The sequence below is a fragment of the Oncorhynchus gorbuscha genome, linkage group LG15 (genome assembly GCF_021184085.1).
Source record: "Oncorhynchus gorbuscha isolate QuinsamMale2020 ecotype Even-year linkage group LG15, OgorEven_v1.0, whole genome shotgun sequence".
Classification (NCBI taxonomy): Eukaryota; Metazoa; Chordata; class Actinopteri; order Salmoniformes; family Salmonidae; genus Oncorhynchus; species Oncorhynchus gorbuscha.
This window is the reverse complement of record NC_060187.1, coordinates 366,287-384,439: the sequence shown is the minus strand read 5'-3', so window position 1 is coordinate 384,439 and position 18,153 is coordinate 366,287. Positions and strand designations below refer to the sequence as shown.

General features: G+C 45.8%; 1 protein-coding gene across 1 annotated transcript in view; it reads right to left on the bottom strand.

Moving 5' to 3' along the window:
• Positions 1-13,933, bottom strand: part of LOC123997213 (AP-1 complex subunit sigma-2-like) — a 46,264-nt gene extending 32,331 nt beyond the window's left edge. Inside the window, exons 1-2 of the mRNA XM_046301379.1 lie at positions 13,795-13,933; positions 2,214-2,389 (exon numbers count right to left, since the gene is read on the bottom strand). Of these exons, the coding sequence (XP_046157335.1) occupies positions 2,214-2,389 (176 nt within the window). The 5' untranslated portion in view covers positions 13,795-13,933. The remainder of the gene's footprint in view (positions 1-2,213; positions 2,390-13,794) is intronic.
• Positions 13,934-18,153: the final 4,220 nt, after the last annotated feature.

Genomic DNA, 18,153 nt, shown 5'->3' with positions numbered 1-18,153 from the left:
CGTTGGCTCGCGCGAGCAGTGTGGGTGCAATAATTGAATAATATAGATTACTAAATTTATTTTGCAACGCTCGTGCACGCGACGAGAGCGGTGTAGTCAATGTCCGCACAAGAGTGAAGGTTTCCCGCAAGAGAGTATTGGTTAATGTGATTGGATGTTAATTATTTGACTAACTGTATTTGACATTGTGTTGTTATTTCACTGAACACTAGATGGTTTAACTAGATTTTTGGCAGTGAAAAGAGGTTAGTCAGGCGGGAAAGAAAAAAAACTCACCCAAATGTATATCCCCATTGGAAAATATAAATGTACTGTTTGAAACATGATATTTTTATGTGAATCACATTTTTATTTGGCGTACCCCCGACAGCATTGCCTGGGATTACCTGCTCTATGGGAATTCGCTAGTACTTTGTAAAAAAAAAAATAACAGCCCTTGTGTACACTGCAGGTAATACTGTATTCCCTCAGGTGGTACAGAAACGCTACGGAAATCTGGACAACGCCCAGCTCTCATTCATTATGAAGTAATACGTGTGTATGTACGGCACAACAAATTAAGCCCAAATATATCCTGATCCGAAGATACTTTTCTGACAGTGATAAGGATGGCAACCTGTTGGGGGATGGCTTGCTTCCCAAATACCATCCTATTCCCTATATAGTGCACTACGTTTGACCAAACCAAAAGTAGTGCACTATATTCAGTTGAAGTCAGAAGTTTACACACACCATAGTCATATACATTTCAACTCAGTTTTCCACAATTCCAGACATTTAATCCTAGTAAACATTCCCTGTCTTAGGTCAGTTCGATCACCACTTTATTTAAATTATTTTTTCAGCTATTATCACATTCCCAGTGGGTCAGAAGTTTACATACACACAATTAGTATTTGGTAGCATTGCCTTTAAATTGTTTAACTTGGGTCAAACGTTCTGGGTAGCCTTCCACAAGCTTCCCACAACCAGCAGAGCTGGTGTAACTGAGTCAGGTTTCTAGGCCTCCTTCCTCGCTTTTGCAGTTCAGCCCACACATTTTCTACAAACTTGAGGTCAGGGCTTTGTGATGGCCACTCCAATACCTTGACTAAGCCATTTTGACATAACTTTGGAAGTATGCTTGGGGTCATTGTCCATTTGGAAGACCCATTTGCGACCAAGCTTTAACTTCCTGACTGATGTCTTGAGATGTTGCTTCAATATATCCACATAATTTTCCTACCTCATGATGCCATCTATTTTGCGAAGTGCACAAGTCCCTCCTGCAGCAAAGCATCCCCACAACATGATGCTGAGGCTTGCAATCCTCTCCATTATTCCCAATTTTCCTGCAAACATTACTCCTACAAACATAATGATGGTCATTATGGCCAAACAGTTCTATTTTTGTTTCATCAGACCAGAGGACATTTGGCTTTTTTAATGGTAGTTTTGGAGCAGTCGCTTCTTCCTTGCTGAGCGGCCTTTCAGGTTATATGTCGATATAGGACTTGTTTTACTGTGGATATAGATACTTTTGTACCAGTTTCCTCCAGCATCTTCACAAGGTCCTTTGCTGTTGTTCTGCGATTGATTTGCACTTTTCGCACTAAAGTACGTTCATCTCTAGGAGACAGAACGCGTCTCCTTCCTGAGCGGTATGATAGCCACGTCGTCCCTTGGGGTTTATACTTGCGTACTATTGATTGTACAGATGAACGAGGTATCTTCAGGCGTTTGGAAATTGCTCCCAAGGATGAACCAGACTTGTGGAGGTCTACAATTTTTTTTAGGTCTTGGCTGATTTCTTTTGATTTTCCCATGCTGAGGCACTGAGTTTGAAGGTAGGCCTTGAAATACATCCACAGGTACACCAATTAACTGAAATGATGTCAATTAGCCAATCAGAAGCTTCTAAAGCCATTACATTTTCTGGAATTTTCCAAGCTGTTTAAAGGCACAGTCAACGTTGTGTATGTAAACTTCTGACCCACTGGAATTGTGATACAGTGAATTATAAATGAAATAATCTGTCTGTAAACAATTGTTGGAAAAATTACTTGTGTCATGCACAAAGTAGATGTCCTAACCGACTTGCCAAAACTATAGTTTGTTAACAAGAAATTTGTGGAGTGATTGAAAAACATGTTTTAATGACTCCAACCTAAGTGTATGTAAAGTTCCAACTTCAACTGTAGAGGACAACGTGCTTGAGCTCTATCACTACTCACCTCTTGTAAACAACCTTGAGGTCTCTCCACTCCAGAAATGAACACATCTTTGGTTTCCTAGCCAGAACCGTCTGGACCAGCTCTCTTGTAATCTTCTTCTCCTTATCAGACAGAGGAACATACCACTTCTGGAGACGCAGCTTCCCCTGCCTACTGAACAGCAGCATGAACTGCATCTGGAAGAGAGGAGAGAAGGAGGGATATTAGTGGAGACAGGGAGGAGAGGAGAGAAGGAGGGATATTAGTGGAGACAGGGAGGAGAGGAGAGAAGGAGGGATATTAGTGGAGACAGGGAGGAGAGAAGGAGGGATATTAGTGGAGACAGGGAGGAGAGAAGGAGGGATATTAGTGGAGACAGGGAGGAGAGAAGGAGGGATATTAGTGGAGACAGGGAGGAGAGAAGGAGGGATATTAGTGGAGACAGAGAGGAGAGAAGGAGGGATATTAGTGGAGACAGAGAGGAGAGAAGGAGGGATATTAGTGGAGACAGGGAGGAGAGGACAGAAGGAGGGATATTAGTGGAGACAGGGAGGAGAGGACAGAAGGAGGGATATTAGTGGAGACAGGGAGGAGAGGACAGAAGGAGGGATATTAGTGGAGACAGGGAGGAGAGGACAGAAGGAGGGATATTAGTGGAGACAGGGAGGAGAGGACAGAAGGAGGGATATTAGTGGAGACAGGGAGGAGAGGACAGAAGGAGGGATATTAGTGGAGACAGGGAGGAGAGAAGGAGGGAGAGACAGGGAGGAGAGAAGGAGGGATATTAGTGGAGACAGGGAGGAGAGGAGAGAAGGAGGGATATTAGTGGAGACAGGGAGGAGAGGAGAGAAGGAGGGATATTAGTGGAGACAGGGAGGAGAGGAGAGAAGGAGGGATATTAGTGGAGACAGGGAGGAGAGGAGAGAAGGAGGGATATTAGTGGAGACAGGGAGGAGAGGAGAGAAGGAGGGATATTAGTGGAGACAGGGAGGAGAGGAGAGAAGGAGGGATATTAGTGGAGACAGGGAGAGAGAGAAGGAGGGATATTAGTGGAGACAGGGAGGGAGGAGAGAAGGAGGGATATTAGTGGAGACAGGGAGGAGAGGACAGAAGGAGGGATATTAGTGGAGACAGGGAGGAGAGGACAGAAGGAGGGACATTAGTGGAGACAGGGAGGAGAGGAGAGAAGGAGGGACATTAGTGGAGACAGGGAGGAGAGGAGAGAAGGAGGGATATTAGTGGAGACAGGGAGGAGAGGAGAGAAGGAGGGATATTAGTGGAGACAGGGAGGAGAGGAGAGAAGGAGGGATATTAGTGGAGACAGGGAGGAGAGGAGAGAAGGAGGGATATTAGTGGAGACAGGGAGGGATATTAGTGGAGAGGAGAGGACAGAAGGAGGGATATTAGTGGAGACAGGGAGGAGAGGACAGAAGGAGGGATATTAGTGGAGACAGGGAGGAGAGGACAGAAGGAGGGATATTAGTGGAGACAGGGAGGAGAGAAGAGAAGGAGGGATATTAGTGGAGACAGGGAGGAGAGGAGAGAAGGAGGGATATTAGTGGAGACAGGGAGGAGAGGAGAGAAGGAGGGATATTAGTGGAGACAGGGAGGAGAGGAGAGAAGAGAAGGAGGGATATTAGTGGAGACAGGGGGAGGAGAGAAGAGAAGGAGGGATATTAGTGGAGACAGGGAGGAGAGGAGAGAAGAGAAGGAGGGATATTAGTGGAGACAGGGAGGAGAGGAGAGAAGAGAAGGAGGGATATTAGTGGAGACAGGGAGGAGAGGGAGGAGAGAAGGAGGGATATTAGTGGAGACAGGGAGGAGAGGAGAGAAGGAGGGATATTAGTGGAGACAGGGAGGAGGGAGGAGAGGAGGGATATTAGTGGAAGAGAAGGAGGGATATATTAGTGGAGACAGGGAGGAGAGGGAGAAGGAGGGAGTGGAGAGGGAGGAGAAGAGAAGGAGGGATATTAGTGGAGACAGGGAGGAGAGGAGAGAAGAGAAGGAGGGATATTAGTGGAGACAGGGAGGGAGGAGAGAAGAGAAGGAGGGATATTAGTGGAGACAGGGAGGAGAGAGGAGAGAAGGAGGGATATTAGTGGAGACAGGGGGAGGAGAGGAGAGAAGGAGGGATATTAGTGGAGACAGGGAGGAGAGGAGAGAAGGAGGGATATTAGTGGAGACAGGGAGGAGAGGAGAGAAGGAGGGATATTAGTGGAGACAGGGAGGAGAGGAGAGAAGGAGGGATATTAGTGGAGACAGGGAGGAGAGGAGAGAAGGAGGGATATTAGTGGAGACAGGGAGGAGAGGAGAGAAGGAGGGATATTAGTGGAGACAGGGAGGAGAGGACAGAAGGAGGGATATTAGTGGAGGAGGGAGGAGAGAAGGAGGGATATTAGTGGAGACAGGGAGGAGAGGACAGAAGGAGGGATATTAGTGGAGACAGGGAGGAGAGGACAGAAGGAGGGATATTAGTGGAGACAGGGAGGAGAGGAGAGAAGGAGGGATATTAGTGGAGACAGGGAGGAGAGGACAGAAGGAGGGATATTAGTGGAGACAGGGAGGAGAGGAGAGAAGGAGGGATATTAGTGGAGACAGGGAGGAGAGGAGAGAAGGAGGGATATTAGTGGAGACAGGGAGGAGAGGAGAGAAGGAGGGATATTAGTGGAGACAGGGAGGAGAGGACAGAAGGAGGGATATTAGTGGAGACAGGGAGGAGAGGACAGAAGGAGGGATATTAGTGGAGACAGGGAGGAGAGAAGAGAAGGAGGGATATTAGTGGAGACAGGGAGGAGAGGAGAGAAGGAGGGATATTAGTGGAGACAGGGAGGAGAGGACAGAAGGAGGGATATTAGTGGAGACAGGGATGAGAGAAGAGAAGGAGGGATATTAGTGGAGACAGGGAGGAGAGGAGAGAAGGAGGGATATTAGTGGAGACAGGGAGGAGAGGAGAGAAGGAGGGATATTAGTGGAGACAGGGAGGAGAGGAGAGAAGGAGGGATATTAGTGGAGACAGGGAGGAGAGGACAGAAGGAGGGATATTAGTGGAGACAGGGAGGAGAGAAGAGAAGGAGGGATATTAGTGGAGACAGGGAGGAGAGGAGAGAAGGAGGGATATTAGTGGAGACAGGGAGGAGAGAAGAGAAGGAGGGATATTAGTGGAGACAGGGAGGAGAGGACAGAAGGAGGGATATTAGTGGAGACAGGGAGGAGAGAAGAGAAGGAGGGATATTAGTGGAGACAGGGAGGAGAGGAGAGAAGGAGGGATATTAGTGGAGACAGGGAGGAGAGGACAGAAGGAGGGATATTAGTGGAGACAGGGAGGAGAGGAGAGAAGGAGGGATATTAGTGGAGACAGGGAGGAGAGAAGAGAAGGAGGGATATTAGTGGAGACAGGGAGGAGAGGAGAGAAGGAGGGATATTAGTGGAGACAGGGAGGAGAGGAGAGAAGGAGGGATATTAGTGGAGACAGGGAGGAGAGAGAAGGAGGGATATTAGTGGAGACAGGGAGGAGAGGAGAGAAGGAGGGATATTAGTGGAGACAGGGAGGAGAGGAGAGAAGGAGGGATATTAGTGGAGACAGGGAGGAGAGGAGAGAAGGAGGGATATTAGTGGAGACAGGGAGGAGAGGAGAGAAGGAGGGATATTAGTGGAGACAGGGAGGGAGGACAGAAGGAGGGATATTAGTGGAGACAGGGAGGAGAGAGAGAAGGAGGGATATTAGTGGAGACAGGGAGGGAGGACAGAAGGAGGGATATTAGTGGAGACAGGGAGGAGAGAAGAGAAGGAGGGATATTAGTGGAGACAGGGAGGAGAGGAGAGAAGGAGGGATATTAGTGGAGACAGGGAGGAGAGGAGAGAAGGAGGGATATTAGTGGAGACAGGGAGGAGAGGAGAGAAGGAGGGATATTAGTGGAGACAGGGAGGAGAGGAGAGAAGGAGGGATATTAGTGGAGACAGGAGGAGAGGAGAGAAGGAGGGATATTAGTGGAGACAGGGAGGAGAGGAGAGAAGGAGGGATATTAGTGGAGACAGGGAGGAGAGGAGAGAAGGAGGGATATTAGTGGAGACAGGGAGGAGAGGAGAGAAGGAGGGATATTAGTGGAGACAGGGAGGAGAGGACAGAAGGAGGGATATTAGTGGAGACAGGGAGTGGAGAGGGAGAGAAGGAGGGATATTAGTGGAGACAGGGAGGAGAGGAGAGAAGGAGGGATATTAGTGGAGACAGGGAGGGAGAGAAGGAGGGATATTAGTGGAGACAGGGAGAGAGGGATATTAGTGGAGACAGGGAGGAGAGGAGAGAAGGAGGGATATTAGTGGAGACAGGGAGGAGAGGAGAGAAGGAGGGATATTAGTGGAGACAGGGAGGAGAGGAGAGAAGGAGAGGGATATTAGTGGAGAGAGAAGGAGGGATATTAGTGGAGACAGGGAGAGAAGAGAAGGAGGGATATTAGTGGAGACAGGGAGGAGAGAAGAGAAGGAGGGATATTAGTGGAGACAGGGAGGAGAGGAGAGAAGGAGGGATATTAGTGGAGACAGGGAGGAGAGGAGAGAAGGAGGGATATTAGTGGAGACAGGGAGGAGAGGAGAGAAGGAGGGATATTAGTGGAGACAGGGAGGGAGAGAGAAGGGGAGTGGAGACAGGGAGGAGAAGGAGGGATATTAGTGGAGACAGGTGGAGAGAGAAGGAGGGATATTAGTGGAGACAGGGAGGACAGAAGAGAAGGAGGGATATTAGTGGAGACAGGGAGGAGAGGAGAGAAGGAGGGATATTAGTGGAGACAGGGAGGAGAGGAGAGAAGGAGGGATATTAGTGGAGACAGGGAGGAGAGGAGAGAAGGAGGGATATTAGTGGAGACAGGGAGGAGAGGAGAGAAGGAGGGATATTAGTGGAGACAGGGAGGAGAGGAGAGAAGGAGGGATATTAGTGGAGACAGGGAGGAGAGGAGAGAAGGAGGGATATTAGTGGAGACAGGGAGGAGAGGAGAGAAGGAGGGATATTAGTGGAGACAGGGAGGAGAGAGAGAGAAGGAGGGATATTAGTGGAGACAGGGAGGAGAGGAGAGAAGGAGGGATATTAGTGGAGACAGGGAGGAGAGGAGAGAAGGAGGGATATTAGTGGAGACAGGGAGGAGAGGAGAGAAGGAGGGATATTAGTGGAGACAGGGAGGAGAGGAGAGAAGGAGGGATATTAGTGGAGACAGGGAGGAGAGGAGAGAAGGAGGGATATTAGTGGAGACAGGGAGGAGAGGAGAGAAGGAGGGATATTAGTGGAGACAGGGAGGAGAGGAGAGAAGGAGGGATATTAGTGGAGACAGGGAGGAGAGAAGAGAAGGAGGGATATTAGTGGAGACAGGGAGGAGAGGAGAGAAGGAGGGATATTAGTGGAGACAGGGAGGAGAGGAGAGAAGGAGGGATATTAGTGGAGACAGGGAGGAGAGGAGAGAAGGAGGGATATTAGTGGAGACAGGGAGGAGAGAAGAGAAGGAGGGATATTAGTGGAGACAGAGAGGAGAGAAGGAGGGATATTAGTGGAGACAGGGAGGAGAGGAGAGAAGGAGGGATATTAGTGGAGACAGGGAGGAGAGAAGAGAAGGAGGGATATTAGTGGAGACAGGGAGGAGAGGAGAGAAGGAGGGATATTATTGGAGACAGGGAGGAGAGGAGAGAAGGAGGGATATTAGTGGAGACAGGGAGGAGAGGAGAGAAGGAGGGATATTAGTGGAGACAGAGAGGAGAGAAGGAGGGATATTAGTGGAGACAGGGAGGAGAGGAGAGAAGGAGGGATATTAGTGGAGACAGGGAGGAGAGGAGAGAAGGAGGGATATTAGTGGAGACAGGGAGGAGAGGACAGAAGGAGGGATATTAGTGGAGACAGGGAGGAGAGGAGAGAAGGAGGGATATTAGTGGAGACAGGGAGGAGAGGAGAGAAGGAGGGATATTAGTGGAGACAGGGAGGAGAGGAGAGAAGGAGGGATATTAGTGGAGACAGGGAGGAGAGAAGGAGGGATATTAGTGGAGACAGGGAGGAGAGAAGGAGGGATATTACTGGAGACAGGGAGGAGAGGAGAGAAGGAGGGATATTAGTGGAGACAGGGAGGAGAGGAGAGAAGGAGGGATATTAGTGGAGACAGGGAGGAGAGGACAGAAGGAGGGATATTAGTGGAGACAGGGAGGAGAGGACAGAAGGAGGGATATTAGTGGAGACAGGGAGGAGAGAAGGAGGGATATTAGTGGAGACAGGGAGGAGAGGAGAGAAGGAGGGATATTAGTGGAGACAGGGAGGAGAGGACAGAAGGAGGGATATTAGTGGAGACAGGGAGGAGAGGAGAGAAGGAGGGATATTAGTGGAGACAGGGAGGAGAGGAGAGAAGGAGGGATATTAGTGGAGACAGGGAGGAGAGGAGAGAAGGAGGGATATTAGTGGAGACAGGGAGGAGAGAAGAGAAGGAGGGATATTAGTGGAGACAGAGAGGAGAGAAGGAGGGATATTAGTGGAGACAGGGAGGAGAGGAGAGAAGGAGGGATATTAGTGGAGACAGGGAGGAGAGGAGAGAAGAGGAGAGAAGGAGGGATATTAGTGGAGGAGAGGAGAGAAGGAGGGATATTAGTGGAGACAGGGAGGAGAGAAGAGAAGGAGGGATATTAGTGGAGACAGGGAGGAGAGGAGAGAAGGAGGGATATTAGTGGAGACAGGGAGGAGAGGAGAGAAGGAGGGATATTAGTGGAGACAGGGAGGAGAGGAGAGAAGGAGGGATATTAGTGGAGACAGGGAGGAGAGGAGAGAAGGAGGGATATTAGTGGAGACAGGGAGGAGAGGAGAGAAGGAGGGATATTAGTGGAGACAGGGAGGAGAGGAGAGAAGGAGGGATATTAGTGGAGACAGGGAGGAGAGGACAGAAGGAGGGATATTAGTGGAGACAGGGAGGAGAGGAGAGAAGGAGGGATATTAGTGGAGACAGGGAGGAGAGGACAGAAGGAGGGATATTAGTGGAGACAGGGAGGAGAGGAGAGAAGGAGGGATATTAGTGGAGACAGAGAGGAGAGAAGGAGGGATATTAGTGGAGACAGGGAGGAGAGGAGAGAAGGAGGGATATTAGTGGAGACAGGGAGGAGAGGAGAGAAGGAGGGATATTAGTGGAGACAGGGAGGAGAGGACAGAAGGAGGGATATTAGTGGAGACAGGGAGGAGAGGACAGAAGGAGGGATATTAGTGGAGACAGGGAGGAGAGAAGGATGGATATTAGTGGAGACAGGGAGGAGAGGAGAGAAGGAGGGATATTAGTGGAGACAGGGAGGAGAGAAGGAGGGATATTAGTGGAGACAGGGAGGAGAGAAGGAGGGATATTACTGGAGACAGGGAGGAGAGGAGAGAAGGAGGGATATTAGTGGAGACAGGGAGGAGAGGAGAGAAGGAGGGATATTAGTGGAGACAGGGAGGAGAGGACAGAAGGAGGGATATTAGTGGAGACAGGGAGGAGAGGACAGAAGGAGGGATATTAGTGGAGACAGGGAGGAGAGAAGGAGGGATATTAGTGGAGACAGGGAGGAGAGGAGAGAAGGAGGGATATTAGTGGAGACAGGGAGGAGAGGAGAGAAGGAGGGATATTAGTGGAGACAGGGAGGAGAGGACAGAAGGAGGGATATTAGTGGAGACAGGGAGGAGAGGACAGAAGGAGGGATATTAGTGGAGACAGGGAGGAGAGGAGAGAAGGAGGGATATTAGTGGAGACAGGGAGGAGAGGAGAGAAGAGGAGAGAAGGAGGGATATTAGTGGAGGAGAGGAGAGAAGGAGGGATATTAGTGGAGACAGGGAGGAGAGGAGAGAAGGAGGGATATTAGTGGAGACAGGGAGGAGAGGAGAGAAGAGAAGGAGGGATATTAGTGGAGACAGGGAGGAGAGGAGAGAAGGAGGGATATTAGTGGAGACAGGGAGGAGAGGAGAGAAGGAGGGATATTAGTGGAGACAGGGAGGAGAGGAGAGAAGGAGGGATATTAGTGGAGACAGGGAGGAGAGGAGAGAAGGAGGGATATTAGTGGAGACAGGGAGGAGAGGAGAGAAGGAGGGATATTAGTGGAGACAGGGAGGAGAGGAGAGAAGGAGTGGAGACAGGGAGGAGAGGAGAGAAGGAGTGATATTAGTGGAGACAGGGAGGAGAGGAGAGAAGGAGGGATATTAGTGGAGACAGGGAGGAGAGGAGAGAATCTGCCCCTAAACCCTAACCAAATAATTGTTATATTTATTCTCCCCCCTCTAGAACCAAAACGTACACTTTGGGGTTTACGATCTGTTTGACTAAATATATCTAAAAATCCTATCTACAAATCAGGTCACCCTACCGAACCTGCTATAACATACTGTAGGTCTGTCTGCTGACTTTTCGTTGCAACAGCCTAAATGACAATCACCAAACTACCCTGCTACAACATACTGAAGGTCTGTCTGTAGGTTCTGCTCGTGATATTAAATTGCAGGCGCAGATGCTACGATTTCAAAACGATTTGGAGCACAGTTGAAAAGTTGACGCTCTGACAATACAATGAACTAATAATTAGAAAAATAAAAGCAGTACTTTTCCATATGTGAGATATAAGAGGTGCCGTGAGAAGAGACTAACGGGTCTGAATAGTTAAAGTATCCAGTTTTTATTTTTTATTACATTTGCCAAAAAAAAAAAATTAATGAGTAAAACATTTTTTTTAAATCAATTTTTGAATAAGGCTGTAAATGTAACAAAATGTGGAAAAGTCAAGGGGTCTGAATACTTTCCAAAGGCACTCTAAATGATGAAATCTGCTGTGGAGATATGTATGCTGTAGCTAAGAACATAATACTAAGTGTATGTTGTGTGGCAAGCTGTTAGTAGCTCATCTGCTAATAATTTGGTCTCCCCATCATAATTTAGCCTACGGTTCAGAATTGGTGGTGCAAGTATAACCTAAAGACAGTTTTAGAGAAATGTCCTCATTGAATATTGCAAGAGCTTTCAATGTCTGCTTATTTTTTTATTAAAAATTAAATCACCTATATTTAACCAGGTAGGCTAGTTGAGAACAAATTCTCATTTACAACTGCGACCTGGCCAAGATAAAGCATAGCAGTGTGAACAGACAACACAGAGTTACACATGGAATAAACAAACATACAGTCAATAACACAATAGAGAAAAAGTATATATACAGTGTGTGCAAATGAGGTAAGATAAGGGAGGTAAGGCAATAAATAATTACAATTTAGCAATTAAACACTGGAGTGATATATTGCAGAAGATGAATGTGGAAGTAGAGATACTGGGGTGCAAAGGAACAACAAAAACACTGTATGGGGATGAGGTAGTTGGATGGGCTATTTACAGATGGGCTATTTACAGATGGGCTATGGACAGGTGCAGTGATCTGTGAGATGCTCTGACAGCTGGTGCTTAAAGTTAGTGAGGGAGCTATGAGTCCCCAGCTTCAGCGATCTTTGCAGTTCGTTCCAGTCATTGGCAGCAGAGAACTGGAAGGCGGCCAAAGGAGGAATTGGATTTGGGGGTCACCAGTGCGTGCCACGGGTGGGTGCTGCTATGGTGACCAGTGAGCTGAGATAAGGCGGGACTTTACCTAGCAAAGACTTATAGATGACCTGGAGCCAGTGGGTTGGGCAACGAATATGAAGCGAGGGCCAGCCAATGAGAGCATACAGGTTGCAGTGGTGGGTAGTATATGGGGCTTTGGTGACAAAACGGATGGCACTGTGATAGACTGCATCCAATTTGTTGGGTAGAGTGTTGGAGGCTATTTTGTAAATTATAACGCAGAAGTCAAGGATCGGTAGGATGGTATGTTTGTCAGCATGAGTGAAGGATGCTTTGTTGCGATATAGGAAGCTGATTCTAGATTTAATTTAGGATTGGAGATGCTTAATGTGAATCTGGAAGGAGAGTTTCCAGTCCAACCAAACACCTAGGTATTTGTAATTGTCCACATATTCTAAGTCCGAACCGTCCAGAGTAGTGATGCTGGACGGGCTGGCAGCAATCGGTTCAAGAGCGTGCATTTAGTTTTACTTGCATTTAAAAGCAGTTGGGAGGCCACGGAAGGAGAGTTGTATGGCATTGAAGCTTGTCAGGAGGTTAGTTAACACAGTGTCCAAGGAGGAGCCAGAAGTATACAGAATGGTGTCGTCTGCGTAGAGGTGGATCAGAGAATCACCAGCAGCAAGAGCGACATCATTGATGTATACAGAGAAGCGAGTCGGCCCGAGATTTTAACCCTGTGGTTCTGACAGGGAGAATACTGTTAGAACGCCCCATGTTCTGAATTCTGTCTCTACATTTTAAAAAGTGCTGAACAAATAGGTATAGCGGCTACTTGCTCATTAATGTCTTAAATCGAAATGACGGCTTGCCTCGTATCCACTCGTTTCCTTATGCCATAGTTTGTACATCTCAATTGTGATATTGCTTATTTAGGTCTCATTAGTATCTTATTCATCATTTTAAGCAATGGAATGATTTCATTGTTTCGCTTACTTTCTTCACGTGGAGGGGATACTATATAATGTTGTTGGATCTGTAATCATGTTTGCCAGTGACAGTCTCTTCCCATTCAAATATTTTTAACAAAAAGTTCAGTAGGCTACTGTAATGGACCCATGTAATTACAGTTGATATTGCAAGGGTTGTTTTGTTTTGCGCAATGCGCTGTCTGTGAGTCGGTATATCATCTATAAAAGTGGATCCTCCCTCCTTTTTAGACCACATAGGCCTAATAAAATAATACATATTTTGTAGTGGCTTTGCTGGCATGCTTTTTTTTAATGGTTGAGTTTGCACCACCAACATTGACATGTTAAAATCGTCACTGCACGTTTGAAACCCTCGCTTAAGTTTCGAGTCACAAGCATAAATTAGCATAAATAATTGAATGAGCTCGCTGGGGACAGATTGAAATCCGTCCGTCCCAACTCCAAGCGTGATCGTATAGTCTCTCCCCCACCGGCCACTACCTGGTTTCCACTAGCTTCCATTTTTTTTACTTTACCTTTATTTTACTAGGCAAGTCAGTTAAGAACAAATTCTTATTTTCAATGACGGCCTGGGAACAGTGGGTTTAACTGCCTGTTCAGGGGCAGAACGACAGATTTGTACCTTGTCAGCTTGGGGATTCGAACTTGCAACCTTTCGGTTACTAGTCCAACTAACCACTAGGCCATAGCCACAAAGTCAGACTCACAGCCACAAAGTCCAAATTGGCTACAGAAATGTGCTTTTTGGTCTTAATTTAAGGTTAGCAGTGTGGTTACTGTTAGGTTCAAATCCAATTTTAAGAGGATAAATTGTATAAATGGGCGGGGTTTATGACTTTGGTTATGGAGGTGCATTTGTGATGCCTTGGCCAACATAACGGAGTAACGTTATATTTGGACTTCATGTCAGCGGTAGAAACAAATCAAATCAAATGTATTTATATAGCCCTTCGTACATCAGCTGATATCTCAAAGTGCTGAACAGAAACCCAGCCTAAAACCCCAAACAGCAAGCAATGCAGGTGTAGAAGCACGGTGAGTTCTAAATATGTATATTAAAAGTCAAACAATATCATGCCGGAGACGACTTACCTTTCAATGTTAGTTCAATTCTTCAAGGGGTAATGATGCACTCTCACTCAATACACAGTCTGTTAGTTTGGTATTCACAGTGAATGAATACCCGTCTACTGCTCCTGTTCTCAAACGACAACTACATTTACCATTGGACTCTGGGCGCTTTTACGATTTTCATTGGTCAATAAACTCGATTATTCCCGCCTACTCTGGGTCATGCTTTACATCATGGCCGTGTTTGGCTGTCTAGGTTCAAAATATCTTCAGCCAAGACTGTTATGTTCGTCAATCACTATATCGCCCCCAATGTCATCCTCGAATGTTGTCTGAAGATTAAAATCTGAGCTATATCGATAAAGCTTTACATAATTCCTAATCAATAAAATGAAAGTATAGTAGCCTAAAAATGTCTGTCAACAGTTTGTTTCAGATGCAATGTGAAATACTAAAAGTCTAACATTTCAAAGTGGTCAAGGTATTTTCAGTGCAGCAGCGCTGCCTTGTGACCGACCGTCATGACACACCTGCAGCAGTATTTCCACTAGATATCACAGCCACAAAGTCAATATTGGCTATATCGTAAAAAAATCATGAAAACAAACATTTGATTTTTGGTACAAATTTAAGGTTATGGTTAGGAATTAGTTTCGCAGTGTGGTTAAGGTTGTTTAAAATCACTTTCGAATAAGAGATACTGTAGAAATAGGCAGGGGTTTCTGACTTTGTGGCGGTGGTAACTAGTGACAACCCTGCAGCAGGTCGGTAAAAAATGTTTTTAATTTTATTTCACCTTTATTTAACCAGGTAGGCTAGTTGAGAACACGTTCTCATTTGCAACTGCGACCTGGCCAAGATAAAGCATAGCAGTGTGAACAGACAACACAGAGTTACACATGGAGTAAACAATTAACAAGTCAATAACACAGTAGAAAAAAAGAGAGTCTATATACATTGTGTGCAAAAGGCATGAGGAGGTAGGGGAATAATAACAATTTTGCAGATTAACAACAGGGGTGATAAATGATCAGATGGTCATGTACAGGTAGAGATATTGGTGTGCAAAGGAGCAGAAAAGTAAATAAATATAAACAGTATGGGGATGAGGTAGGTCAAATTGGGTGGGCTATTTACCGATAGACTATGTAAGGTTAGCTGCTCAGATAGCTGATGTTTGAAGTTGGTGAGGGAGATAAAAGTCTCCAACTTCAGCGATTTTTGCAATTCGTTGCAATCATGCAAGAAATGACGAGACACTGCTCCTTAAACCACCATATTTATTTGGGAATGGAGAGCTAGGCAATGATGCAGTTGATGCCATTTCAAATGTAGAATTCTTGACAGATTTGCCTTGGATTCAGCAGGCTACTGCCATTATACATTTGGCTAAAGATAACTTTGACACCTTCTGGAAACAGAAGATGCTACAGGAATGAGGAGTCCATCCATATCATATTGGTGCCTGGACCGATTCCACGCATTTTAAGGTCGCATTGAGACAATGTTTTATCAACCCTGCTCAGATAATCCCTACCATTGTGTCGCTGAGTTGTCGTAGTACTGCTACAGATGTACATTTCCCAGTGGCTATTGTCGGCAGTAATAATCTGCCTATGAACCAGAGTTATACTTTTAGCACTGAGACCATGTGCCCTAATAGGAAGTCCACTGTGTGCAGCTCATCCTGCGCTATCAGCTCAAACATTAATATCACTGTCATGTCTACATCTGATAAGCGTCCCAGTAAAGCAATAAAAACAATCAATCATCCTAGAAAAGCCCCAAAAAATGGTCTACGTTAATGTAGCCTAAGAAACAAGGTTAATGAAATCGATAACTTGCTAGCAACAGATAACATTCATATTGTAGCGACCCTCACAGACAGCTGTGTGTTATGTGTTAGGCTAGTAGGTGGTTGTGTTGTGCTTACCAGTACCCAGTGTTCTCGGGGTCCGACATGCCAATCAACCTGCTATCTGCCAATCTCGGGAAAGCCTGGAATATTCTGATGCCGGGCATCCTGGCGGTTGGCGGAGTGGCGTGGAGGGGGGTTGGGCAGGGGGATGGAGCATTGGAAGTTAAGACCAGGTTTAGCCTTTGTTCTCTCTCTTACGTCTGTCCTTCACAAGAGAAGGTAACGGTTAGCTGCACCATCAAGAGCACCCTGACCGGTTGCATCACCGCCTGGTATGGCAATTGCTCTGCATCCGACCGTAAGGCGCTACAGAGGGTAGTGCCTACGGTTTAGTACATCACTTGGGCCAAGCTTCCTACCATCCAGGACCTATAGTACCAGTAACAGTTTGGACACACCTACTCATCCAAGGGTTTTTCTTAATGTTTTCTACATTGTAGAATAATAGTGAAGACATCAAAACTATGAAATAACACAAGTAGTAACACATGTAGGAATTGTATAGTAACCAAAGTGTTAAACAAATCAAAATATATTTTAGATTCTTCAAAATAGCCACCCTTTGCCTTTATGACAGCTTTGCACACTCTTGGCATTCTCTCAACCAGCTTCATGAGGTAGTCACCTGGAATGGATTCCAATTAACAGGTGTGCCTTGTTGAAAGTGAATTTGTGGAATTTCTTTCCTTCTTAATGTGTTTAAGCCAATCAGTTGTGTTGTGACAAGGTATGATGGGTATACAGGAGATTTTTGTAAAACACCAAGTCCATATTATGGCGATAACAGCTCCAATAAGCAAAGAGAAACAACAGTCCATCATTACTTTAAGACATGAAGGTCAGTTACCTCGGAACAAGTTTCTTCAAGTGCAGTCGCAAATCAATCAAGCGCTATGATGAAACTGGCTCTCATCAGGACCGTCACAGGAAACAAATGATCAACTGCCTTTCAGCATGCTTATAGGGGAGGGCACTTAACATGCATGGTACTTCCACAAATGATTGATGATTGGCTGAAAGATATTCATAATAAAAATTGTTGGACATGTTTTGCTAGATTTCAGTGCAGCTTTTGACATTAGCTATCATAATCTGCTGTTGGAAAAACTCATGTGTTATGGCTTTACATCCCGGCTATATTGTGGATGGAGAGTTACCTGTCCAGCAGAGCAGAGGGTGTTCTTTAATGGAAGCCTCTCCAGCATAATCCAGGTAGAGTCAGGCATTCTCCAGGGCAGCTGTTTAGACCACTTACTTTTTTTCAATCTTTACTAAGGACTTGCCACTGAGTAATGCCTGTGTCTATGTATGCTGATGACTCAACACTGTACACATTTTTATTTTTATTTTATTTTGCCTTTATTATCCAGGTAGGCCAGTTGAGAACAAGTTCTCATTTACAACTGCGACCTGGACAAGATAAAGCATAGCAGTCGACACAAACAACAACACAGAGTTACACATGGAATAAACAACAACACAGAGTTACACATGGAATAAACAACAACACAGAGTTACACATGGAATAAACAACAACACAGAGTTACACATGGAATAAACAACAACACAGAGTTACACATGGAATAAACAACAACACAGAGTTACACATGGAATAAACAACAACACAGAGTTACACATGGAATAAACAACAACACAGAGTTACACATGGAATAAACAAACGTACAGTCAATAACACAATAGAAAAAAATATTTCTACAGTGTGTGCAAATGAGGTAAGATTAGGGAGGTAAGGCAATAAATAGGCCATAGTGGCAAAATAATTACAATTTAGCAATTAAACACTGGAGTGATAGATGTGCAAGTAGAGATACTGGGGAGCAAAAGAGCAAAGAAATAAATAACAATATGGGGATGAGGTAGTTGGATGTAAAGGGGTATGTAACTGCTGGCAGGGAAGTCAGACACAGGACAACAGAACTAGGTAGTAGCCGGAGCAGTTTAATCCAAAACCCAATGGCATAAAAATACAACAGCATATGGGTACAAAAAACCTGACGTGCACCAGTAACATGTGCACAAACACTTACAACAAACAATTCCACACAAAGACATGGGGGGAACGGAGGTTAAAATACACAACAAATAATGAGGGAAATGGAAACCAGGTGTGTAGGAAAACAAGACAAAACAAATGGAAAATGAAAAGTGGATCGACAATGGCAAGAAGACTGGTGACGCCGACCGCCGAACGCCGCCCGAACAAGGAGAGGAAACGACTTTGGTGGAAGTCGTGACAGATGGGCTATGTACATGTTCAATGATCTGTGAGCTGCTCTGACAGCTGATGCTTAAAGGTAGTGAGGGAGATATGAGTTTCCAGCTGGAGCGCGTGCTACAGGTGGGTGTTGCTATGGTGACCGTTGTGGGCTGAGATAAGGCAGGGCTTTACCTAGCAAAGACTTATAGATGACCTGGAGCCAGTGGGTTTTGCAACGAATATG